General features: G+C 52.7%; 2 protein-coding genes across 3 annotated transcripts; both read right to left on the bottom strand.

Annotated features, from left to right (window-relative positions):
• Positions 1-377: 377 nt before the first annotated feature.
• On the bottom strand, positions 378-7,788 carry MYPOP (Myb related transcription factor, partner of profilin). Of its 2 annotated transcripts, XM_032838861.1 has the most exons (3): positions 7,693-7,788; positions 6,397-6,948; positions 378-1,616 (listed from the first exon to the last, which is right to left on the bottom strand). In XM_032838861.1, the coding sequence occupies exons 2-3, from the start codon at positions 6,893-6,895 to the stop codon at positions 988-990; spliced, it is 1,128 nt and encodes a 375-aa protein (XP_032694752.1). In that variant the 5' UTR covers positions 6,896-6,948; positions 7,693-7,788; the 3' UTR covers positions 378-987. The 2 variants fall into 2 exon arrangements, with proteins under 2 accessions (XP_032694752.1, XP_032694751.1); XM_032838860.1 differs by having other exon boundaries at positions 6,397-7,787.
• Positions 7,789-18,332: 10,544 nt separating this feature from the next.
• On the bottom strand, positions 18,333-18,749 carry NANOS2 (nanos C2HC-type zinc finger 2). The gene has a single exon (XM_032838891.1). The coding sequence runs from the start codon at positions 18,747-18,749 to the stop codon at positions 18,333-18,335; it is 417 nt and encodes a 138-aa protein (XP_032694782.1).
• Positions 18,750-25,989: the final 7,240 nt, after the last annotated feature.

Below are 25,989 nucleotides of genomic sequence, written 5' to 3' on the forward strand. Positions count from 1 at the left end.
AAACCGGCTCTTGCCTTCATGAAACTGGGGAAGGGTGGGGGAATGGGGACCAGCTTTAAACAGATAAAGGCATGTGCTCATTTAGGGACCACAGGACGCTAGAAAAATTAGGCAGGCCCATTCTAGCCTGGAGGAGGAAATCCAGAAAGTTCCCCTGGAGGAGAGGACACTTAGGCTAATTTCTGAAGGATGGGTAAGTAGGAATAAGATTTGAACACAGAATTTGATGGGTTTAAGGAAAGAAAGGGGAAAAGGCAAGGTGGGGGGGACTGGAAAACCTCCAGCCTCCAAGTTCAACGGGACACCCGCTGTCCACAGAGGGGTGGGGGCAGATGTAAGTGCAGAAATCCCCAGGCCTGTCTCAGAGCCCAAAGTAATTGTATTAAAAATAAGTTTATTCGCATCTTGTCACCACTCAGGAGAAAGGAGGGGGTTGAGCTCTGGAGGTCAGAGAGAGCAATGGGAGGCAAAGGGCCCAACCTGTACCTCCCCAGTGAGAACTCCACCCCCCTCTCCCTAGGGTACAGACTGCTGTATCCTTTGTCATCCATATTCTGATCTGTCTCGAGACTCCCAGCCCCTCCAAAGTCTGGATCCGGGAAGCGAGGAGGCCCCTTCGGGTCAAATTCTCTTCAAGTCAAGACCAGGAGTTGTTAGGGAAGGGGGTATGTGCAGACCCGAGGGATTCCCTCCGCAACCCACGAAGGGCAATAATAAGGTAAAATCCATGGCTTAGAAGTTAGGGTTTGGGGAAGCAGCCAGGCAGACAGCGCTGTACTGGAGAAAGGGCCGGGGCACCCATCAATGAGGTCCCCTGAGAATCAGGCACTAACTAGTAGAGGGAGTGGGGTGCTCGTGCCCCTGCAGCAGGGGAGCCCGGGGGCAGCTGAGATGGGGAAGGTGCATCGCCCTCCTCCACTGGGCTAAGCTGGGGGGAGGAGGTGCAGGCAGGAGGAGCAGAGAGGAGCTCAAACCCAACGGCAGATTTCACGGAGATTTCCATCGCCCCCTCCTCTTCCGTGTAGGGAAACCTTTCCTCCTCTTGTGCGGGGGTGAGTCGTGGGGAGGAAGCGGGGCTGGGGGTGGCCGGGGGGCCCCCTCCTCGCTCCTAGGGGCGATGATCACCCCCCTGGCTGCGACCACCGCTCCGTCCACCACAGCAGCTACCACGGACACCGGCTCCGGGGTGATCTCGGCTTTGGGGGTAGGAGGGGGCAGGAGAGGCCTGGGGGGTGGGGGTGGGGGCGGGGGCGGGGGCAGCCTGTCCACTGCGGTTCCCGGCAGAAGGGGCAGTAGGGCGCTGAGGGCCTCACTCAGTTTGGCCAGTCCCTGCTGAAGGGTGCCAGCCAGCTCCCTGATGGCGTTGGCAGTCTCCTGCTGAGCCCGCAGGAAGTCCAGGGAGGGGTCTGGGGCCGAGGGCGTGGGTGGTGGCAGTGGAGGAGGGGCTGGGGGCGGTGGAGACAAGGCCAAACGGGGCAGCTGGACCGTCTGCAGGGCTGGAGGGGGCGGGGACTCACGCTCCTTGGGTGGCGGGCAGCCCCCTTCCCGGGGACTGCAGGAGGGCCGGGCCCACTGCTCAGGGCTGCTGGAGCCCCCCTTGCTGTGGGCTGGTGTATCTGTGGAGAGAGAGAGAGGTACGTAAGGTGACGGCGACTCCCCCATGCTGTCTTGATTTCCCCTTTCCACTTCCCACACATCCTGGTCCCAGAGCCATCTTTCCAAAACCCGAGTCAGATCGTGCCTTGGAGGAGAACACAGGGGAGAGAGTCAAACGTATTTAACAACCACCTGAAGGCCGATGCCGGCCTTAGTGGAACCGGGGTCCTGGAGGTCCCCTGCGGAGCCAGGCAGAACCGACATTCTAGAAGGCTCTGAACACTCTGGAACCCCCCGCCCCACCCCCACTCCCCCACCGTACACCTCTCAGGCCGCATTGCTGGGCTCTGTCCAATCAGGTGGGAGGAGTTCTATTTCAGCTGTGGTCTGTACCAGCTCAAACCCAAGCCTGCTGCCTGCGATTCCTGGCTCCTCTCACCTGAGATTTCATTCATGCTCATGAACTTGAACAGAGTCTGCCAACAGAGGCTCCCAGGTTTCCCAGCCCCGCTGGAAACTTCTCCTCCAGTTGTGTCCTTGCGTGCCCCCTCCATCACCTAGCAATGGCTCATACTCTCTGGCCCAGAGCTGAGCTCCTGGTCCTCCCCCATCCCGCCTCTCCCCATGGGCTGATGGCCCCTCTGTCTTTCCTGCACCCCAGGCCAAAACTTTCACTTCTCTTCTCCCCCAAGACACCTTCTGTGTGCAAATGTCACTGGCTCTGCCTTCAGACTATTTTCAACATCCAACCTGTTTGTTCTGCCCTCCTCTACCTCCACAGCCCCTCCTGGTTCAACCACCCGGCATGTCCCACTTGGACTGTTGAGGTCCCACCAAAGTAACATGTCATTTATGCTACCCGCAGAGGACCACCTGGCCTCTGATCCATTTATATGAAATGTCCCAAATAGGCAAGTCTACAAGAGACAAAGAGTAGATGAGTGGTCGCTTGGAGCTGCCCAGAGCCAGGGTGATGGCTAAGAGGTGTGGGGGTTTCTTTTCAGAGTGATGAAAATGTTCTCAAATTGATGGTAGTGACGGTTGTACAACTCCAGGAATGCGCTAAAAGCTCCTACATTGTCTGCTTTAAATGGGGGGAGCTATACAGTATGAGAATTTTATCTCAATCAAGGTGTGTAAACAACACAAGTCACATGTGGTCTTTCTCTGCTCAAAAGCTGCCTGGGGCTCTCATCTCTCACATAAAATCAAAGCCCTTACCCCCCCCCCAAAGGGTCTCCACAATTTGCCCCACTACCTCCCTGACCTCATCTGTACTCCTTCCCTTTGTATCTCATTCGGGAGGCTCCAGCTGCATTGGTCTTCTTGTTGGTGGTCCACAAACACAGCAGGTCTGCCCCTGCCTCAGGGCCTTTGCACTTGCTGTTCCTTGGCCTGGAAAGCTCTTTCCCCAGACACCTAGCTGGCTCCCTCCCTTGGCATCTCTGCTCAAATATGGCCTCCTTGGGAAGACCCTCCATGCCCTGCTATCTACAGCGGCTCCCGTCTCTGTCCTTTTCTCTCTCCTAACCCTACCTGATTTCTTTTATACCACTTATCTCCACCTGGCATGGGGTTGTTCTGTGTTTGTTGTCTCCTCCTCCTGATGTCAGCTCCATCAGGCAGGGCTTTGTTTTGTTCACCGCTGTTTACCCAGCGCCTAGAACAATGTCCAGCACAAAATTTTTTCTTTAATGAAAAAAGAACTGTGGCTTCCAGGGAGTCAGCCCTGACTGGGGCCCTGGGCCCCAGGTCCTTGCCACAACCCTCCCACGGCTTCCCAGCACCCACAGGAGACACAGGCCAGCCCCTCCCAAAGCCTGCAAGGCCTCAGCTCTTACCTCTTTCTGTCCCTCTTCCTTGGCTCAGGGCCAGCCAAGGAACATGCAGTTCCCTCCACCAGGAGTACCCCCCCCCCCTTGCACGGCCCCTTGGCCAGCTCAGAGACTCTTTCCTTGGGGAAGCCTGCCTCCTGCTTCAAGGCCAGATCTGATCTCCCTACTCTCTTGTCCCAGCAACAGCCGGCCACCTCTAGCCTTAAATGCTCGGGCACCAGCCTCCTTGGGCCAGCCAGGCAGGGGGAGGCAGGGAGAGAGGTGATAACCAGCGCTAATGCTTGTTAGACTCTTTGCTGGCTCGGCCCCGGGGTGAAGCAGCTAACCTTTCCTCCTATGTTCTTGCAATGTGTCCTCTTAGCCATTCTCTGGGGGTAGGTGCTGTTATTATTTGCCCATTTTACAGATGAGGAGACATGAGGCCCAGAGAGATATCACAGTGCTGGTGAATGGAAGAGGGATTTGAACCCAGATGGAACCCATGGTTTTGACTACTCCTTGGACAGAGCTCTGGGCCCAAGGGTTTTGAGTCCCCCTCATGAGGGGTGTGGGCACTGTTGCCACTCTGAAATACCGCTCTTCTAGTCTACTGAACAACAGAAAGTTGCCCAGCTGTCATGTCCACAGAGATCATAGAAGGGCCACCACAAGATTTAAAATCATTTATCTGCAAACTTTGGGCCTCAGTTTCCCCACCTGTAAATAGGTGTGTGGGGGGGCAAAGGACCAAGTGACCCAATAACAGAACATCTCCCTGAGGGCCATCACGGGGATTAACTGAATCACCCAAGGCATAGGAATGAGGCCATCTTCAATGCCGTTACTGTTATTTTATTTATTTATTTATTTTTCAAATATTAGGTCCGAGGGAAATTATCCTTAGGTCTCCCTCTAGTGTCAACAGAGATGCCTCAGGCTGCCCCAGACCCTGTTCCAGCCCTGCAGTCAGAGCAGTTCCTCTTTTATGAGTTTACACAGTGGGTAATCTCCATATGAGGTCCCAATCAAGGGTGCTTTAGCCCATTGCTGCCCCAGGGCCTTTGCATGTGTGGCTTCTTCTAGCTGAAGTGCTGTTCTCCCAGATATCCAACTGACTCAATTATTCTATTCAGGTCTCTGCTCAGATTCCACCTTCTCTGGGATGCCCTCCCTGACTACCGGGCCCCTTCCATCACTCACTATGCTTTTAATGTGCTTTATTTTTCTCCTTAGTTCTTATCACCTCTTGGTGTATGATCTGTTTGGGGGCTACTTGTTCTGGTTTGTCTCCAATAACTGGAAAGCCAGCTCCATTGTCTCCACAGTATTCCCAGCATCTGTCACTGTGCCTGCCTCAGAAGAGGTGCTCAATAAACATGTGCTGACTTAATGAATGAATAAAATAGTTGTGCAACTCTTGGAAAAGTAAGTTTGCCATCTCTGCTCTGGTTCAACGTGGGCATTTCACAGAAACAAGGGGTTTGAGATTTATATTGAGAACAAGGGTCCCAAGCAATTATGTCTCTCTCCTGCCGAGGACGCTTTCAGGCCTCCCCAGTGCCCTGAAGATAAAGTCCAAAGTGATGACCTTCACTTACACACCGCGTGTGATCTAATTCTGGCATAACCATTAACTCCCAGTCAATATTAATTGTTGCTGTGATTGCCAGGCAATCTAGCCCAGTGGTTAAGTGCATGCACTGTGAGTTGGACACAACCTGTATTTGAGACCCAGTTCTACTGCTTACTTGCTGTGTGACCTTGGGTAGGTGAACAAACCTCTCTGAGTCACATTATCCTGAACTTGTTTGATCACTTCCACATCCTTCCCTTCCTCAAAACCCTCCAGTGACTCCTAGCACTTAGGATGGAATTCCTCACCTCAGCCTAAAAGGCACTACCTGGTCTGGCCTTTGCTGACCTCTCTGACCCCATCTCAAAACATTTCCTTTCTTCAGTCTTTTTACTTTCCCATTCCCTTAACTTGGAAACTACTCAGTTCCTAAACAGGCTAAGCCTTCTTGTCTCAAAGCCACTGTACATGCTGTTCCTTCTACCAGGAACACTTCTTCAGCTCCTCATTCTTGCTCTGTGCCTCTGATGTTGCCTCCTCCAGGAAGCCTTCCTTGACCTCCCAGCCTGGGTCACGTGCCCCCTCCACACTCCCACAGCTCAGCCCCAGGAGGGCAGGGCTGGGGATGTCTCAGTCACCACTGTGTCCCCAACACTGCCCAGCATAGGATAGGTGTTCGGGAAATAGCTGTAGGAGAAAGAATAATCCAAAGTTGAGGCTAAGTGGGAGTCTGTGCACTCTGCTCTGCACACTTGCCCTACTCATGGCATGACCTTGGGAAAGTTACCAAACCTGAGTCTCTGATTTATAAAATTGTAAAATAGTTCCTACCTTCCAGCACTGATAATCCTATCAAGAGCTAAAAGTGAGTGTCCAGCAGATGTATTAAGCAATTTACACGTATTGACTCCTTTAATCTTTGCAGCAAGCTTTTGAGGTGGGGACTATTTTTTTTCAACCCCATTTTACAGAGGTGGAAACTGAGCCACAGGAACTTACACAGTGGGTAATCCCCGTCAGTGTGTGGACAGGGGGCCCCCCCAGGCACAGCTGAGTGGCAAAGTTGTGACGGGAGCCCAGATAGCCTGTCTCCATTGTCACCACCTTACATCGCCTTCAATGAAATCTTGTGCGCGCGCTGATAATCCCAGGTGTGGACTCTGGAGCCAGGCCTCCTAGGTCTGGGTTCCGTTCCCCACTCTGACAGTCATGAGCTGTGGGACTTTGGGTGAGTCACTTCACTTTTCTGAGCCTCAGTTTCCCCAGATTTAAAATGGGCATAATCACAGCACCCACCTCACAGGGTTGTAAGGGAGGTTGTGATGAGCCACGGAGAGGGCTCGGAACAGTGCCCAGAACACAGCTGACTTGGTGACCATCTGCTCCGGCTACGGTGAGGCTGGACAAACTCACCTGCCCGTCGGTCCTCCCTGCGGTCCTCAGACAACACGTGGCGTTGGGAGCCGGCACTTGGGGCTGGCGGCTGTGAGGAAGCGGCCCCGGAGGTCTGCTCGGTCCCTGCACCAGCTCCTGGTCCCGCCACGCCCGGCCCCAGGATGGCAAAAATGGTCTCCTCCTCCGCGGAGAAGGCGTCCTCGGCGGCAGGCCCAGCGCCCTGCGTGGAGTGCGGCACTCGGGCCAGCTTCTCCTTGGTGCGGCGCTTGAAGTCATTCCAGCGCTTTTGGACCTCCTGGCCGGTGCGCTTCCAGCTGGTGATGCCGTTGATCTTGGCGGCGATGCCGTCCCACACACGCCGCCGCTCAGCCACGCTCACCCGACGGCTTTGCGCGCCATAGAGCTGCGGGTAGTGGGCGCGCACCTCGCGGATCAAGATCTGGTTCTCCTCGAACGAGAAGCGCGGCTTGCGCAGCCGGGTGGTCTCTTCCGCTTCGCCCGCCGCCGCCGAGGCCATGGCGCCCCCCGACGCCGCCGTCCGGCCACTTGGCGCATGGGGGGGCGCCGGCGCTGCGGGCACAGGGCGCACGGCGCTGGCGGGGGCTCGACGTCCGCGCGCCGCCCGCCCCACCCCGGCCGCCCCGACACCGCCTCCTCTGTCCCCGGGGCCAGAGGTTGGAGTGAAGCGTGGCTGGGGGCGACGGGCCACGCGGGACATTCAGAGTGCCTAATAATAGCTGACACCCGCTGGGCGCTCCCCTGGTGCCTCGCGCGGTGCAAAGTGCCACGCCGAGGAGTTGACGGAAATTGGGGGAGGGTCTGGAGGGGTGGAGGGAAATGAGGAAAAGCGAAAGAGGGGGTGTCTGCAGGAGTTAGAGGAGAATGGGGGCATAGGAAGATGCGAAATGGAGGGAGAATGGGGGTGTCTCGGGGTCGAAGAAGCATGGGGGTGATGGGGGTAAGGAGATGCTGAAGGAGAGATGCAGCAGGAAGGGGGGATCTGGAGCAGAGGAGCGCTCTGGGGGCTCCGGGGCAATAGGACGTAAGAACGGTCTGAGAAGGGGTCCTCAGAAGGGATGCCCGGGAACAACGGTGAGTTGGGGGCTTCTAGGACAGTGAAGGAGCTGGGACTATAAAATACGAGGGATTAGGGTCTACGGGGATTGTGGGGGCTCTGGGGATTGCCAGGAATTAAGAGGAGCTCTGGGGGTAATGCGGTCCGGGAGTAAGAGGGGACAACGGAGGCGGTGGGGGACTCCAGGAAGAGTGAGGGTCATAGAGGGTGGGGACCGAGTCGGGCCGCGGGTCACTCACCGGCGCCGCCGCAGCCCCCGCCTGCCCGTCGGTCAAGGCTCGGGCTTCTGCGGCCTCTTTCCTCCCCCCTCCTCTCTCTTCCCCCTCTGGGCCCCGCCCCCGGCCGCCCCGAGAGCCACAGCGCAGGCGCACCTAGCGCCAGTCAGCCCCCCCAACGCCCTTACCGCTAGAGTTTCACGCCCCTCCCATGGCGCAAGCGCAGAATTGCCTTCCACCGGCCTCCTCGAGCGGGGCTTAGATGCGCAGGCGTTAGGTCGCGGAGCTTCTTGATGCCTCAGCGGCGTACGCGGAAAACTCTGTGCACGCATGCGCGTCCCTGGCTCTCCCGCTAGCTTTGGTACCCCGGGCTCTGTCCCTGCGCAGGCGTAGCAGTCCTCGGAGGTGGTGGGAGAAATGATGGAGAGATCGCTGAGATCGAGCGCCGTCCTTGCCTTTCTGACAGTCTTCCTGCCTAACCCAGCGCTCTTACCCTGCTTGGGTGCCTTTTCCTAGGAGAGTGGGGAGGGAGACGGCGCTGGAGGCGAGCGCTCCGTTTCCATGACAACTGTGTGGGTGGGGTGGGGGCGTACGAAAACCCGAGTGCCGCCGGCTCATACCTGCCCCAGCGCGGAGCTGCTCTGGATCCGCCAACCAGCTATTACCCGTTGGGGCGGGGCACCCTGGGGATATTCCACCTCAGGCGGGTGCATTAACCATGGCAACCCGTCAACCTTCCAACCGTGCCTGGGGGGGGCCCCCTGTCCACACACTGACGTCACGGCGCGGGGAGGGAGAATTTAGAGGGAGAGTCTGGCGGGTGGGGAGGGTGATCCTGGCGTAGGTATGACTTTAAGCAAATGCGCGGAGGCAGGAGTGAATCTAGAACACGGGTTGTGTGAGCTGGAAGAAAGCATGATGGAGTTAAGTCCGGCCGAGAAATTTGTTTTGCATCCTGCAGGAGTTCTCAAGGTCATTCAAGAATCGGTATTTCATTCATCTAGTCAACAAATAGTTATTAAGCACCTCCTTGGTTCCAAGTGCAGTGAATACAAAAGACAAAAATCTATACCTTTATGGAGCTCACATTTTAGTCGGGAGTAACAGATAATATGCAAAATAAGATACCTAAGTGAGGAGTTGATGAGTATTACGGGAAAAAATGGAGGTAGGAAACGGGGTTGGGGGGGTATGGTGCGCATGTGTATGTCTGTAATTTTAAAATAAGTTGGGGTGGGGCGCCTGGGTGGCTCAGTCGGTTAAGCACCTGACTTTGGCTCAGGTCATGATCCTGGAGTCCTGGGATCCAGCCCTGCATCAGGGCTCCTTGCCCTGCGGGAAGCCTGCTTCTCCTCCTCCCACTCCCTCTGATATGTTCCCTCTCTCGCTATGTCTCTGTCAAATAAGTAAATAAAATCTTTAAAAAAATAAAATAAGGTGGTTAGGGGAGCCCTCCCTGAGAAGATGACATTTGAGTAGACACACAAAAGAGGTGAGGGAGCAAGTGCAGCGAGAAGCAGGACACTGCCTCCTGTGTTCCAGGACCGTGGAAGAGGCCAGTGAGGAGGGAGGTAAGGGAAGTAGATGGCACAGGCCTCATGGATCCCTGTAAGGAGGCTGGCCTTTACATGAGTGAGAGTCACAGGAGGGCCCCTGTGCAAAGGAAGGGCATGATCCGACCATTCTGGTTTTAGGAGGATTCCTCTGGAGAACTGGGTTTAGGAAGCCAGGGTGGAAGCTGGGTGTCCCTTGAGTTGTGGAGAGAGGTGGTTCAGGAGACAGGTGGTGATTCCAGTCAGGGTATTAGCTGTGGAGGTGAAATGAAGATAACGGGGTACAGAAACTTCGAGAAAGAAAGTTCAGGATGACCCCAACATCTTTGTCCAAAGCAAGGAAGGTTGGAGCTACCAGAAGCAAAGAAGGGCAGGGCTGCAAGGGGATTCAGAGTTCAAGTTTAGGGGCCCCTGGGTGGCTCAGGTGGTTGAGCTGCCTTCCGCTCAGGTGAGGAACCTGGAGTCCCTAGATGGAGCTCCGCAGGGAGTCTGCTTCTCCCTCTGTGCTCCCCCTGCTCATGTGATTTCTCTCTCGTTCTAATAAATAAATAAAATATTTTTTTAAAAGGGCAGGAAGGGCTGCCTTGGTGGCTCAGTCAGTTAAGTGTCTGCCTTCAGCTCAGGTCGTGATCCTGAGTCCTGGGATCGAGTCCCACATCGGGCTCCCTGCTCATCGGGGAACCCGCTTCTCTCTCTCTGTCTGCCTCTCCCCCTGCTTGTGCACTCTCTCTTTCTCTCTGACAAATAAATAAATAAAATCTTAAAGAGTTCAAGTTTGCCCAAACCTGAGGTGCCCTTTACTCCACCAAGTACCAATGTCAGGCAGTTGGATATTTGAGACTGGACTTCAGGGGAGAGGTTCAGGTTTGAGCTATAACTTTAGGAGTTGTCAGTGATTAAATGACATGTAGATCCCTAAGAATAGGCAAGGTTAAAGAGGGAGCAACTGTAGATGACAGTCTGGGGCTGGGGCACTCCAGGGTAGACGGCTGACATCGGCAAAGGAGGTTGAGCAGGTGCATTCAGTGAAATGAGAGGAGAACCAGGGCTGTCTGCTGTCCTGGAGGCCAAGTGCAGGGGGCAAGTCAAGGATGAAGGAAGAATTAATGAGGCCAAATGCTGCCTAGAGGTCAAGACCAGTAAACCTGAGAACTGACCATTGGGACCAGCAGTATGAAAGTCTTTAGTAATCTTGAAGAGGGCAATTTCAGTGATGTCTTGGAGGCAGTAGTCTGATTGGATGGGTTCAAGAGAGGGCTTATTAGAGTGCCTGTGTGGCTCAGTTCGTTAAGCATCTGCCTTCTGCTCAGGTCATGATCCCAGGGTCCTGGGATCAAGCCCAACATCCCTCTGTCTGGTTCCCTGCTCTTTGGGGAGTCTGCTTCTCCCTCTGCCTCCACCCCTTCCCCCACTCATTCTCTCTCTCTCTCACAAATAGATAAATAAAACCTTTAAAAAAAGAAAAACCTTAAAAAAAAGATTGATTGATTGATTGATTGAGAGGGCTTGGAGAGAGCCAGTGTAGATGGTCCTTTCTTGCCCAGCAAATGGGTGTATCTGGAAGAAGTCCTGGAGTCTTATTTAAGATAGGAGTTGTAATAGTGTGTTGTGTGCCGATTCACGATAATTCAGAAGAGGGGAGATTGATGGTGCCGATGAGGGAGGGGACAGTGTCTGGAGCCATGTCCTCGAATAGACACAGTAAGTGGGACCCAGGGCAGGAGTAGAGGGTGGCCTAAGGGGCAAGAGCTGTTTAACTACAGAAAACAGCGGGATGGGGAGGACACGGAGGCAGGCAGGAGATAAGAAGTGATGTTAGGAACGTATGAATGTTCTCTTCTGTTCCTTAGGTTGTCTCAGGAGAGTAGGAAGCAGGGTCTGAGGTGAGAGAAAGATCCTGAGGTTAGGGAAGACACAGGAGAAATCCCTGAGATAGTGAATGAGTGGCCAGGGAAATGTAGACAAATAGACCCAATCATTCAAGGTCATTGGCTTTGAAATTGAAGTGAGTTGGGTTTTTCTCTAATTACATTACTCTGAGTGTGTGCAGGTTCACAGTGGGTAACAAGGCGACTTTCACCAGGCCTGGTTTTGTATGAGGTCCTACCATGTGTCCCATGAGGGGTAGGGGTCCAGGGGTCAGGGGCAGCTCATGCTGGACCTTATGGGCAACATTAAGGAGCTTGAATGCAATCCTACAGGCAGTGGGTTCTGAGCAAGGAAGGACAGGGTCTGATTTGTGCTTTAGAAAGACACCTGGCCTCCCTGCCCCACTGTTGTATGGACAATAGATGGGAAGGGGGAAGATTACTGGCTAGACTCAAAGGAGAAATCTGGGACAGAAGAGGAAGAGGGATGGGGGAGACTAGGCAGAGACGGTGGGAAGGGTAGAAATGAGAACATTTGAGAGGTAGTATGTACAGGGCATGTGACTGTCAGTCTGGGGAGGACAGGGGAGCCTTCTAGGTGACAGCAAGTATTCTGATCCAGGTTCCAGTTGTATGGAGTCAGTTAGGACATGGTAAGTATAAGGCGCTCAATAAGTATTATCGGTTGAATTCCCCCCTCCCCAAAAAAAAGATATGTTGAAGTCCTAACCTCTAAGACTTCAGAATGTGACCTTCTTTGGACATAGGGTCATTGGAGATGGAATCAGTTAAGATGAGGTCATACGGGAGCAGGGGCACTCTTAACCCAACATGACTGGTGTCCTTACAGGAAGAGGAAAAGAGGTACACAGAGGGAAGACAGAGACAGAGATTGACCAAGGGAGGGCTGGGGCAGCCAGAGGCTGCAAGTGGCAAGGAAGGATCCTCCCTAGAGCCAACACCTTGATTTTGGATCTGTAGCCTCCAGAACCAGGATAGTACCTTTGTATGTTAAGTCACTGGTTTGTGGCCGTTGGTTATGACAACCAGGGGAAAACTCACATGCTGGGCACCCACAGGAGGCATCCGGGATGCTTGTGGCCCCACAGAAGACTGAGTTGGGGGGAGTTGCATCTAAATCAGGCCTGGAGCTCATGAAAAGGCTGGAGACAGGGAGCCATGGGCAGAGGTAAGGCATGTGGAACTCTACAAGTGTGGGTATAGGAGGTTAGAGAGCAAGGGCCTGGGATGGGGGCAGATCAGGGAAGTCTTTCTAAGGTTTAACTTTGGGTCCTGAAAAATACTTAATGGGTTGTGACAAGCGTTAAAGACATGAAATAAAACAAAATCGGAAAAAATCAGACTGTGTTATATGAAGTACAGCACAGTACCTCTCCTTTCTGGAGAGGAAAAGTGGGGATTGACCCCAGAATCTATCTCATTGAACTGTGACGTTTCAATAGGAATCAAGTAACTGAGTAGCTCCTGGTAGGTAATAATTGTTCTGTTAATATTACTAAGATCATTATTTTGTGAATCTTTTGTCCTGAGTGTGTGCCGAGTCTGTGTGTGTGTGTGTGTGTGTGTGTGTGTGTTGAATCAAGATGCAAAATGAACTTCTCATTGTGGTTTGCCATGAAAAGTGAAAGCAATGGGAATTTAGGAGAGGAAGTCTCAGCTCTGTTCTTTAAACCTGTCAACTAATTGGATCAGGCCCACCCCGATTATCCAGGATAATCTTCCTTACTTAAAGTGAACTAAATATAGACTTTAAATCGCATCTACAGAATACTTTCATGGTGACACCAGGATTAGTGCTTTAATACTGGGGACTGTAGCCTCACCAAGCTGACACATCAAAATGACCACCGTAACCACAGACATAATCAATAAATAAACAGTAAAGTATGCTAGATGGTGGGAGGCCTTAAGGAGGAAAGAGAAGGAGAACAGGGTAAGAAAGATCAAGAGTGTGAGGATGGGAAGGCCTCACAGAGAAGGTTACATATAAGCAAAGAACTATAGGAAGCAAGGAAGGAAGCCACGTGGCTATCTGGGGCAAGGGCAATCCAAGGAGGGGAAGGGTAGGTGCAAAGGCCCTGAGGCAGGAATGTTCCTGGAGCATTCAAGGAGCAGCAAGGAAAGAGTGGTGGGAGAAGAGGTCAGAGAGAGAGGCCACGACTTGGGCTTTTACTTAGGGAGATAGGGACCACAGGAGGGCTCTGAGCTGAGGAGGAGCACAAGTAGACTTGTGTTTTAATGGGATCACTTTTGTTGGGTTTTGAAATATACTGTAGGAGGCCAAGAGCACAAGCAGGGACACCAGTGAGGAGGTGACTGCCTCAGTCCTGGTGAGAAGTTGTGGTGGGGATCAAGTAGGTAGTAGTGGGCTGGGGGGAGATGGTCAGATTCTGGGTGTATTCTGAGGGTAGAGTGGACAGGATTTCTGTTTCGGACGTGATGAAACATCTAGGCAGGTATTTCATTGGTAGTGGTACATGGTGAGGGTGGAATCTGGGAGAAAAGTTCGCATTTGTCAGAATGACTAGGAGAGGGAAGGAAGGAATGGTGGGAGAGGAGAGGGAAGAAAAGAAAGGTAAAGAGAGGAAGGGAGGGAGGAGACCAAAAGGACAGACTGAAAGACAGAAAGCAACAGGATGAGAAACCTAAAAAGTGAAACTCTTGGCGTGCCCAATACAGATTAAAGTTAAAAAGACGTTAGTTAATGGACCTACCTTTTCCTCTGCTTCGTACGAAATCCTCCAGAATGGGGATGCCTGGGTGGCTCAGTGGGTTAAGCATCTGCCTTCGGCTCAGGTCATGATCCTGGGGTCCTGGGATCCAGCCCCATATCAAGCTCCCTGCTCAGTGGGAAGCCTACTTCTTCTTCTCCCTCTGCTGCTCCCCCTGCTTATGCATGCTTTCTCAATCTGTAAAATAAATAAATAAAATCTTCAAAAAAAAAAAAAAAGAAAGAACAAAATCCTCTAGAATGGCCCCGATTCTGGTCAACAGTGGAAATCAGCTTTAACTTCTAGGTACGCCTCACCAGGACACTTGGACGTCCGCGGATGCACAGATTCATTTTTCAAGACCCACACAACTGCGCACAGTGGGAAGCTGAGGTTCAGGGATTCAGTCTTAGGCTTGCAAGCTTCGGGGACACAGTGGGAACTCTGTGGGCTTCTAGATCAATCTTGAGTGGATCTGATTTTCCTTCCCCAGCACTAAGTGGGTGCAGAATGGCCGCTCCTAAGCCCAGAGTGGATCTGGAGGGAGGAGGTCACTTGTAAGCATTTGCTTCTCTGCATGGAGGGCGGCCTCTGTCTCCTCCTCTGTTCTGTTAGAGGAGCTGAGTGGCCCCAAAACACCCTTGCACAGACATTTCTGGGGTGGCCCTCCCAGCCCACCCAGCCCCTTGTCTGCCTGATCTGAGCCCAAGAGGCTGCCTCATGAGTTATCCATCTGCCTACCTGCCTTGCCTCTGTGTTCATGAGGGCGGGGGAGGTGCAGGAAGATGCCAGCCTGCTTGCATCCTGCCTCAACTTACCCATACCTGCAGAGCTCCCTAAGCCTCACTTCCGCCCACGGCTCCCTGTCTCTAGCCTTCTCACGAGCTGATTTAGACCCAGCTCCCCTCTCAACCCAGCCCCCCCGCCCCCGTGTGCAAAGAGCATCCTGAATGCCTCCCCGGGATGCCCCGTGTATTCGTTTCTCAGGGATGCCTGCCTCAGTTTCCAAAGGCAGCTGTCACAATACCACAAAGTGGGTGTCTTAAAACAGTACAAATATACTCACCCAGTTCTGGTGGCTAGAAATCCTGAAACCAAGCTGCCGGCAATGTTGCCCTCCTGAAGGCTCCAGAAGAGGATCCTTCCGTGTTTCTTGCGGCCTCTGGCTGCCCTGGGTCTTTTTTTTTTTGAAGAGCTTATTTACTTATTTGAGAGATCGAGAGACCGAGGAGGAGAGCACGTGAGCGGCGAGAGGGACAGAGGCAGAGGGGGAAGCAGCCTCTCTGCAGAGCAGGGAGACCCACGATTCCGGGCTCGACCCCAGGACCCCAGGATCATGACCTGAGCTGAAGGCAGATGCTTAACCGACTGAGCCACCCACTTCCCTCTGCTTATAATTACACCAGTCATGTTGGGTTAAGAGCGCCCCCTACTCCCATATGACCTCATCGTAACTGATTTCATCTCCCACGACCCTATGTCCAAGAGGGTCACATTCTGAAGTACTGGGGGTTAGGACTTCAACATATCTTTTTGGAGGATGGACAGAATTCAACTCATAACACTGATTGAGGACCTTATGCTCACCATGTCCTAACTGACCCTGTACCCCAACTGGAACCTGCAGCAGACACCTGCATGTCACCCAGACCTCTCCCTTTCCCTGGGCATCCCGGGGATGCAGCCGGGATGTGGTAACTCATGGAGGGTCTGGGCTGAGTGGGGAGTTGGGTCTCGGTCCGGTGTGGAGGTCATGAGAAGCCTCTGGTAAGGGAACCTTGCACACAGGTGCACGGAGCTCTACAGGTGCGAGGAGCTGGAGGAGATGGGGTTCAGGGTCTGTTGTTCCCTTGACTTCTTTAGTGTCCCACCTTCTGTCAGCTACCATGCCACTTAATTATGTGTTGCATAAATGACTTAACTCATTCAAAAAAAACCCCCAAAAAAACCCCAGCAACCCACACACTTGACAACCACTGCTTGTCTCCAGCTGTCTCCTCTGAGCTCCATGGCAGGTGTCTAGAAGCTTCCGGGATGCATCCCCTTGTGAAGCACTTGTGGCTGTCCCCAAGAACCTCTTACGCTCCACACTCCAGACCTGCCTCAGCATCTTTCCCTCTCACTTCTCCGGGTCTAAAGTGTCCCCCCAACCCTTTGTAATGTCCCCAAGTACGGTGCGCAACACCCTTTCTCCCTTTCCGCATCTGCTGCCCACACTTTGTCAGACACGGTCCCTTTATTATAAACTACAAGGCTCTCCTCCATAGCCCCATCTGAAAGGCCATCACCTTCCTGCCCGATGCAGCTCCCTCTTCCTCTGGGGCTCACCCTGCTGTCAGGGACATGCCACAGCTCTGGGGTTGCGGAGTCAGTCCTCTTTTTATCTATTGTTTAATTTAACTTGGGGGGTGGTCTCTGTTGTGTGCAGAGCTGTGTTTTTGCAAGGTCCTAAACTGGGATCTCTGGTCTCTGTGTGACTAAGGTACATACTAAGGTACGAAGGGGCCCATGGTGCACATCATGGTCTGGGGCGGGGGGTCGGGTTGGGGGGGGCATAAAGGTCAAGTTCTCACCAGGGTCTGCAAGAATCTCAACTGCCCTTCCCATGTGACTCTCTGACCTTCACTCTTATGACTCAGCCGGCCTCCCGCCACCGCAGGGCCTTTGAATCTGCTGTCCTCTCTGCCCGGAATGCCGTTCCTCCAGATAGTCTCTGCTTGCCTCATTTCGTTTGGATTTTGCTCACATGTCATCTTTGTTCCCTGCTGTACCCACCAGTTCCTCGAAAGATGCCTGGCACAAGGTAAGCAATCAATAAGTATTTGTGGCCTGCTGGGATAAAAGAAACCCTCAGATGACTTGTGCATATGTGGATTTTCAAGGGGCCAAGGATCATTTTTTCCCATCACCTCTCCAAAGGTGATCTGGGAGCCGAAGTTTAAAAACTACCATCAAGGGGATGCCTGGGTGGCTCAGTTGGTTAAGCGCCTGCCTTTGGCTCGGGTTGTGGTCCTGGGGTCCTGGGATGGAGTCCCACATGAGGGAGCCTGCTTCTCCCTCTGCCTGCTGCTCCCCCTGCTTGTGTGCTCTTTGATAAGTAAAATCTTTAAAACAAGATGAACAAACAAACAAAAAAGAACTCCCATCAAGTTGGTCCTGGAAGACCTGTGGTCTAGCGGGGAGGGAGGGAGACCCTGGACAGAGCCCCAGGAAGGGCATGGAAAAGGAATCTGAGGATAAGGTGGAGGCTTGGACGCGGGAACCAGTCCCTAGGTGACCTGTGTCAGGGAACGTGAAGGGGGGGCATATCTTTAGAGGAACCCAGGACCCCTTCCTGTTCTGCCTCCCTACTGGGGCAAACGTGGCTCCCTCCCCCAGTCTCCAGGGGAGAAGACAGAACCAGAGTGATTTCAAAGACAACCAGAAACGCTCTTTATTCACCAGAACTGAACACCAGGCCCCCAGCCCTGAGCCAAAAAATGAGCAACTTACGATCTGACTGGAGCTCTTTCTTTTCATTTCCCCTAAAAGAAAACCGAGGCAGTTGCCTTTCTCAAGTGGGCACTAAAACCCCTTTTTTGTCAGAGCTTCGTGGATTAAGTGTTGGAGGATGGGGAAAAAATGGGAGGGGAAAAAAAAAAGACCTTTAACAAGCCATGAGGATTTGAAAGGTGGAAGGGAGGCCGTGGAGAGATGCCCTCCTCCTGCTTGGGAACCGCCCAGCGGTGACTTGTGGTTGGGGATGAGAGTGCAGTGAAACAGAATCAACAAGAAGGTCGACCAGGGGGAGCTGAGGGGTGTCCGCGCACCCCAAGGCTCTCCACTCCCAGAGAAACCTTGGAAGACCAGGTCCCTCCCCCGCATCCCCCCCCCCACACACTGCATCATGTCCCCTCCCTTTCCCAGCTCCTGATGGAATGGGCTGCTGGGGCAGGGAAGGAATAGTCCAGGGAGGTCTGTGATGAAACCGGTGGGTCTACAGGTAGCTGAAGAAGGTGGACAAGGCAGGTTTCGCGTCAGAATCCCATCTTGGAAGTTCTCAGCTCGAGCGTCCAAGCCAGTCTTGCTCACTCTCTCCAAATTCTAAGGGCGGGCCTGGGAGAGCACGCTGGGTCCTGTAGGTCCACTGGTCCAGGAATTCCAGAAGGAATGGAACCACAGGGCTGAGAAGTCATGGGGGCAGGCAGTGCTCGCATCCCCAGCAGCCCAGGAAAGACGAAAAGAGCCTTGAACGGGGGGCCCAGAAGGAGCTCCAAGGCCGTGCAGTCCTGCTGCACCCAGAATCCACAGACACCCCCAGTTCAGAACTCTAAGGCCTGTGAGGTCCCCGGGGTGGGCAGAGCTGGCCTGGTTTCCCAGTAGTCTCCAGTGTTTCAGGATCCAGCAGGGACGGAGCTCTGGGAGCCAGAAGCTCCCGAGGGCTGGGGGCGTTGGCGGGGAGGGTCCGGGGACTTGGTGGGGACTGGACCAGGAGGATCGGGGGGCTGCTGTGGGGTGGGCACCTTGTGTCCTCAGCGCTTGACCTTGCGGCCTGCCGAATTGCGCCCGCTGCGGCGGTAGAGAGACTGCTGGCCGCCGTTGAGTGGGCAGTACTTGAGCGTGTGGGCCTGGCCCCCGGTGGCCCCGCACAGGGGACACACATAATGCCGCAGAATAGGGCACACCACCACGCCCTCTGGGGTCTTCAGTTGGTGTGAGGAGTAGACGTGCCGCGATTCCCCGTTGTGCTTGCAGAAATTACACAGGGTGGCCAGGCCTCTGCCGGCCCCTGGTGCTCCCACGCCCTGCTCCAGCCCCAGAGAGGGCCCGGGCCTCGGGTCCCCATTCCCCTGGGCCTTGGGCCTTTGTCCCCCACTCTGGATCAGGGCCAACAGCACCTGGCTCAGGTTGAAGTAGTCCTTCCACATGTCAAAGGGCGGCAGCTGCATGGCTCCCAGGCGGGTGGGGGGGGGGCGGGGGGCGGGGGGCGGGAAGAGGGGGGTGGCTAGAGAGAAGCCAGGGTTTGGGGGCCGTTGGGCAAGAGCAGCAGGTGCTTTTTTGGAGCAGAGAGGAACTGCACCCCCCTTTTATACTCCCCCAAAGACCCTTCTAAACAAAGGTGGAGCTTAGGATTTAAAGGGCCCACTCCCTGCCCAGGGTCCTGCTCCTCATCCGACTGTAATCCCCCACCAAGAGGGGGAAGGAGGCCCTTCCCCTTGTCTGTGGTCATTGCTCTGCCTCTGCGACTCCTGGAAAAGCCCTTCCTTTCCCTGGGCCTCAGTTTCCCTACCCATTCCATATAGCTCCATGTGTGCAGATACACCCTTGCCCCCTATCCTCCCTTAGTCCGAGGCTACGGGCCTCCAGATACTCCAGGGCCATTCCTGATGATGATAACAGGTCCTTACCCCGGGCCAGACACTGTGTTGCACAGCAGTTACCTGCGCGATCTGGTCTCATTCTCACAGCGTTTATGTGGGAAACGCAGTTACGAGCCCCCAGTGATAGGCGAGTTGCTTGAAGCTCAGAGAGGGATACTCACTGGCCTGGAGTCACAGAGCGTGCACGTGACAGAGCTGGGCCTTTGACCCAGGTCCTGAACTGGGAGCCAAATATTCAGCATATTTGTTGAATCACACTACGGTGTTCGATGCCGTATAAACGAGATCTACGTTCCAGAAATGAGATCTGTGCGATCTGTGAGATCCCCATGATGTCAGCCTTGTGACCACTCAGGGAGGTGGGCATTATCGCTTGCATTTTACGGAGACCGATGTGCGGCTCAGAGAGGTTAAGGAATGTACGTAAGGTTGCTCAGCAGGGGAGTGGCACAGCTGGAATTCACGCCCAGTCTGACTCTAGAAATACTGGGAGTTGATCTTAGAGGTAGCAGAGGACCATGGCCTGACACGGTCTCACTTACAATGCCCCACTTTGACCCTGTGTGTTGTCCCACTTCCTCCCTGACCTCAGGGGCCAAGAAAAAGCTTGCCTCCTGCCCACACCCCCTTCCAGGAATTCTTCCTCCACTAGCCTCATCGGTCGCCTTGACCACTCAGGGCAGAGTTACTGAGGCTCCTTATGTCATTGGATGCGGGACACTCACTAGTGACCACAGCGAATCTGGCGCCCGTTTCACGAGCTACCAGCCCATTGGGGGGAACAGCCAGCAAATTAGAAAACAGAAGACCCCAAGACACCCGGTTACCTATAAACAGGGTGCTCCGAGGGAGACGGGGCTGGGGGGTAATGGCCTGGAAGGTGAGACCACAAAGAAGAACCTTCCAGAAAGAGGGACACAAGATATGGAACCCTGAAGTTGGGGGACAGCAAGGGCGGTGGGGTGGAAAGAACAGAGCAAGGATCCAAGATAAGCCAGCCCTGCGTGTACGGGCTGGAAGCCGTCAGATCATAGATTGCTTTTAGGGGATGTTTCGGCAAAGCCCTCTGGGTTTGTCACGGTCATTGGCAGTGACTGGATTTAGGGGGCAGGGACCGCGGATGCTGGAGAACTCCACGATCCACATGACCAAGATCCATCTTGGGCCCCACGTTACCATCCAGTGTCCCCACTGGGCACCCACATATGTAGAAAAATGCATTTGTGATGATCTGAGTCTAGAACCTAGCTGTGTTTTGCATATAAATGCTAGTGCTCTTACGGTATTTTCGGATACACCGACTTTTCCTGGAACGCAACCACTGTGCACTTTGTTATTCAGAGCTGTTCACTATTTCTAGAAGCCCCGCCACCCCAGGCTATGCTGACTGTGGCAACTGTCCAAACAACACACAGTTGTCCCTGTCTCATTTGTGGGAGTCTCCACAGAGATGCTAGTATCTGCCTAATGAGATGTGTTTTAGATTGGCCTTCTCTGAGCATTCATACATGAAAATAGATTATTATCTTATTATGAATGGCTGTCTTTTATTTCCCTTTTGTAACTCAGGACACGATATTACTTTTTAAAAATAAAACCTGTGTGTTGGTGGTCTGTATTACCTGTGAGTTTCATTTCAGAATATTATTATTATTATTATTATTATTTTACTTTGTAAGATTATTTATTTATTTGAGAGCAGGAGAGCACAGAGGGGGAGCGAGAGGGAGAAGCAGGACTCCCTGCTGAGCAGAGAGCCTGATGTGGGACTCAGTCTCAGGATGCGGAGATCACGGCCTGAGCAGAAGGCAAATGCTTAACCAACTAAGCCACCCAGGTGCCCTATTATTATTAAGTTTTATTCTAAAAGAATTTGTTTATTTGTCAGAGAGACAGAGAGAGAGAGAGAGAGAGAGAGATCACAGAGGGAGAGGGAGAAACAGACTCGCCACTGAGCAGGGAGCCTGTCTCAGGACTTGATCTCAGGACCCCGAGATCATGACTTGAGCCCAAGGCAGATGCTGAACCAACTGAGACACCCAGGTACCCCTAATTTTAGAATATTAAAGAGACATTTCAAAATGTTTGATAAAGCAAGTATTGGGTCTTACAGAATAAGATAGAGGTCAAAGTTAGTCCATTGGTCTTTGCTTTCAGAGCAATAGGGAGCCACTGAAGGCTATAAGCAGGGGAGGGACATAGGAGAAATGTATTTTAGGATGCTCTTCTGTTTGCTGCTGATTGGATAGGGGAAGTGGGGCTGTCCCCATCAGCTCACATTGTCTCAGTTTGCTCAGGAAGCAAAGTCTGACCAAAGTGTGTTAAAAATCCCCAATGGGAAACGACATGTTATGCTTTCAGAAAGAACTTAAAAATGCTTATTGAGTGAATGTGTTTTTTTCTGTAGATGGGCTCATGGTTGGGAGGCAACAAAGGGAGGAAATTCATGAATATCACAGGAAAAGTATTCTTGCCATACGATTTCCTAGCTTTTTGCAATTTCCTTTCTGAAGTAATGCTTTGGATAATGACTTGTTTGATATCTGTCCTCAGTGGTAATCCATGAGCCCTGGGAGGTAGGATCAGGGCTGTCTTGGGCACTGATGTGTCCCCAGCATTGCCCAGCGCAGGGCTGGGCATTGCTCAGAGCAGGGGATATTAACAAGATGAATGAATGGGGGCGCCTGGCTGGCTCAGTCCATGGAGTGGGCGACTCTTGGGGGGCTGTGAGTTCAAGCCCCATATTGGGTGTAGAGATTACTTAAAACATATATACAGAATCTTAAAAAAAGAAAAAGATGAATGAATGGACGGAGGTGGTGTGGCCCTCCAGACCACGTTCTATTTCCTTGCTCTAAATGTCCACGGACCAATAGTAAGTTTTCACATGGGTGACTCCTGTATCTTGAGTGGTTACAATGGCTGTCACTGTTCAGCTCTAATGTCTCCTCCTCCAGGAAGCCCTCTAGACCTTCAGGCTGAACCCCTGGGTCAGCTTCTCTAGGTGACCACATCCCAGTCCTGCCCACTCTGAGTTGGGGATTGGTCTGTCTTCCCCTCTGGACTGTGAGCCCCTGAGATGAGAGCTGAGGCTGTCCCCACAAGGCGCCATACACAACTAGAGTCACTTAACCCCCATCCCTTTCTTCAGGTAAGTGCTATTATTAGTCATGATTTGCAAAGGTGGCAACTGATGCTCAGAGAGGTTAGGTGACTTGTCTACCGTCACACAGCTGGCAAGCAGCAGATTGGGGATTCCAACCTGGGTGTGCCAGAGTCCAAAGTCTTTGCCTTTAACCACTGCCCTATACTGCCTCAATAAATACTAGTCAGCACAATGAATGAATAAATGAATGCATCCAAGAGCTCCAGAGAGTCTTCCAGACCATCTAGTCTAGTTCGCCCCACTTTCTTATTTTGCTGATGTGGAAACAGGCCTCTGGATGGGAAGGATTCAAGAATTCAGTTCTTCAAGCCATGGTTCCTGGCCAAGATCCCTGGATTCATGTGCACACCAAGCACTATCTGGAAATCTATAAATAAAAGGACCCCCCCGGTCATATGGTCGACTGTGAAGTTTTCTGCTGGTTCACCTCCCTGAAGAAGTGAGTGTAGAACTCTCTGTTCTAGAGTGTGGGGGGGCGTCCTTGGGTCAGGCAGTGGGGTGACTCGAGAACAAAACACCCCAGGTTAGTTGGTGGACAGCATCATGGGTAAATGATCGTTAATCAGTCCCGGAGTCTAGCTTGGTTCCACCACCTGCTAGCTGAGCAGGCTTATTACCTAACATCTCCTAGCCTTGGTTTCCCCTCTGTCAAGAGAGAATGGTGTCATCACCTGTCCCAGAACATAGAGTCTGGTTCATTGGATGAGTTTATTAAATATTAGCTAAGATAATTAAGACACAGTTAAGGCGATAATTTTAAGGGCCCTTATTTCCTGAGCATCTTCTTTGGGTCAGAATTACGCCCTACCCAGACCCTGTACAATGCATTAAAAACCCCACATATCAGATGAGCCATGGGAAGCTCAGAGAGGTGGAGGGGTTTGTGCAAGGTTATATGGACAGTGAGGGTAGGCTGGAGCCCAATTCAGGACATCCTCCCATTTCCGGTGAAAGTCTGCAACAGTGCTTAGCAGAGAACAGGGGTGGGGCGCCTGGGTGGCTCCCTCAGTTAAGGGTCTGACTGTTGATTTTGGCTCAGTCACGATCTCAGGGTCATGGGATCAAACCCTGCGTAGGTCTCTATGCTGGGCATGGAACCTGCTTAAGATTCTCTCTCTTTCTACTCCTCCACCTCTCCCCCACCCCGTCAAAAAAAAAAAAAAAAAAGCAGGAGGCAAGGTGGGACTTGCCAGGTGTGGGAACTGTAGGATGAGGTGGGAAACTGGGAAGGATGGGGGTAGCTGAGTCTCATAGGTTTTCACAGAGTAAACACATGAAACCTGCCGAACAGGGATGTACCTTCTTGAAGGCAGAAGAGACAGGAATCTACCACACAGAAGAATGAGGCTCCTGGAGGGAGGGACCAGGACGAGTATGGGGGTCTCTGGGCTAAGTGCTTTCCACAAAGTCATCACAGTCGGGACCTTTCGCTCAGCAGGTGTGAGTCCTTGCGTGTGGACCCAGTGCTGGTCGCCCGGGCGGTGGGATCCGCCGTGTGCGTGAGGGTGACTATGGATGTGTGGAGTTTTCAAGGTTCCATGACTCCCCTTAATAATGGCACCTACTGTCTGGAGACTCTCCGATTCTGTTGCTCACAAGACTTTTTGTGGTTTTTTTTTTCCCCCCTTTATGGCTTATCCCACGCCCCAGCCCCGCCCCCCATCCCCAGTCGTTTTTTTCTAGGACTTTGTTATTACCGCCATGTCTACCCTTCCTCCACCTCCTGGTGGTGTTTCACTGGATCAGTAACTGAAAGACATCCCTCCTCAGACAAGCCTTCTTCCCTGGAGTGGCTGGGACTGTGTACTGAGGGAAAGGCAGAGATGATACTGATGAGAAATTCATCAGCCCTCGTGTTTACTCCCTCACAACCTCCACCCCCACCATGGCCGCTCCAGTCTCCAGACAGCAAGGCTGCCTTGTTTACTGGTGAGTTTCCCTCTCTGCCTGGTGCCTGGAAGTCCTGAGAGGGGCGGGCAGGGCAAGGGTGAGTCAGGAGGAGGGGGACCCAGAGAAAGCGGGGGAGGCACACATAGAGAGGCAGTCCAGATTCCCAGAGGGACTGTAGGGCATGCTTGTGCAGAGGCCAAGATGGGGTGGCGAGGGGGCACCTGGGTGGCTCAGTCGGTTAAGCGGTTAAGCGTCTGACTTCGGATCAGGTCGTGATCTCCGAGTCCTGACATTGAGCCTGGTTTTGAGCTTGCGCAGGGAGCCCCGAACTCCACCTGGCTCCCAGCCCAGTAGTGGAGTGTGCTTGCCCCTTTCCCCTGCCCCTCTTCCCCTGTCCCTCCCCCTGCTCATGATCTCTCAAATAAATAAATAAATAAATAAATAAAATCTTAAAAAAAAAGAAAGAGAAAAGAAAGACAGGGAGGTGAGAGACTCCCCCAGGACCAAGGAAGTCACGGTCATTGTCCTCAAGATCTCTGTTGTGGCTGGCGGGAAATCTTGGCACTGCCACTCCCAGCTGTGTGGTTTTGAGCAAGTAATGTCACCTCTCTGGACTCCGTCTCCTCCGTTTAACCAAAAGGGGGATCACGGCAAGGGGGATCCTGTTAAGGGGTTATTCTGAGGATGGCCGCTGCAACACAGGTAAAGTCATTAGCAGAGGGATGTCCAAGGTGAGCTTTAGCCATCATATTTAATTTTATTCCCTCACTAAAGATTTACTGAGGAATGCGATGCAGAGGTATAGAGACACGGGGAGAATATTTGCTCATTCATTCTGCAAATATTTACTGATTACTCACTGTGTGTCTGTCACTGTTCTAGGTGCTGGAGATACAGTGAGGAACAAAACATACAGAAATGCTTGACTTCATGGAGCGGAATTTTATATAGATAACAAGACAAACAAATGATAGAAATTTGCTGGGTAAGGTTATATACTATAGAGAAAAAAAATAAAGAGGGTAGGGAAATAGAGAGTGGTCAGGGAAGGTCTCTTGGAGAAGGTAAGAGAGGACATGTGGGGAAATTGTCTCTTATAGACATGTGGGGAAGATTGTCTCAAGCAGAGGGAAGAGCCAGGGCAAAAGCCCTGAGGTCAGAGCACACCTTAGGTATTTAAGGAACATGGCGGGGTCGGGGGGAGGTGAGAGATGATGCAGGACCCTGACTGTTAAGAAATCTGCCTCGTGCTCTGAATGAGCGGGGAGCCAGGGAAGGTGGGGTTTCCTGAGCAGAGAAAGGTCTGCTTAGATTCAAGATCTAAGGGGTCCATCTGGCTGCTGGGTGGGGGAAAAGACTATGAGAGTTGAGGATAGAAGCCAGCAGCTCTGTTCAACTTACGGGAGGGATGATGGTGGCTTGGATAGGTGTGGGCAGAGAAGAAGGGGAAGGAAGCGGTTAGAAGTTGAATATCACATAGCAGCAGAAAAAGGTTTCTTTATAAAGATTTTATTTATTTATTTGACAGACCAAGATCACAGGTAGGCAGAGAGGCAGGCAGACAGAGAGGAAGGGAAGCAGGCTCCTTGCCGAGCAGAGAGCCTGATGTGGGGCTTGATCCCAGGACCCTGGGATCACCACCTGAGCCAGAGGCAGAGGCTTTAACCCACTGAGCCACCCAGGTGACCCCGGAAAAAGGTTTCTAAAATGCAAATCAAGTTGTGTCACTCCTGCTTCAAATCTCTCATTCTC

This window comes from Lontra canadensis, unplaced genomic scaffold (assembly GCF_010015895.1).
Source record: "Lontra canadensis isolate GAN:19392208 unplaced genomic scaffold, GSC_riverotter_1.0 scaffold107, whole genome shotgun sequence".
Lineage (NCBI taxonomy): Eukaryota > Metazoa > Chordata > Mammalia > Carnivora > Mustelidae > Lontra > Lontra canadensis.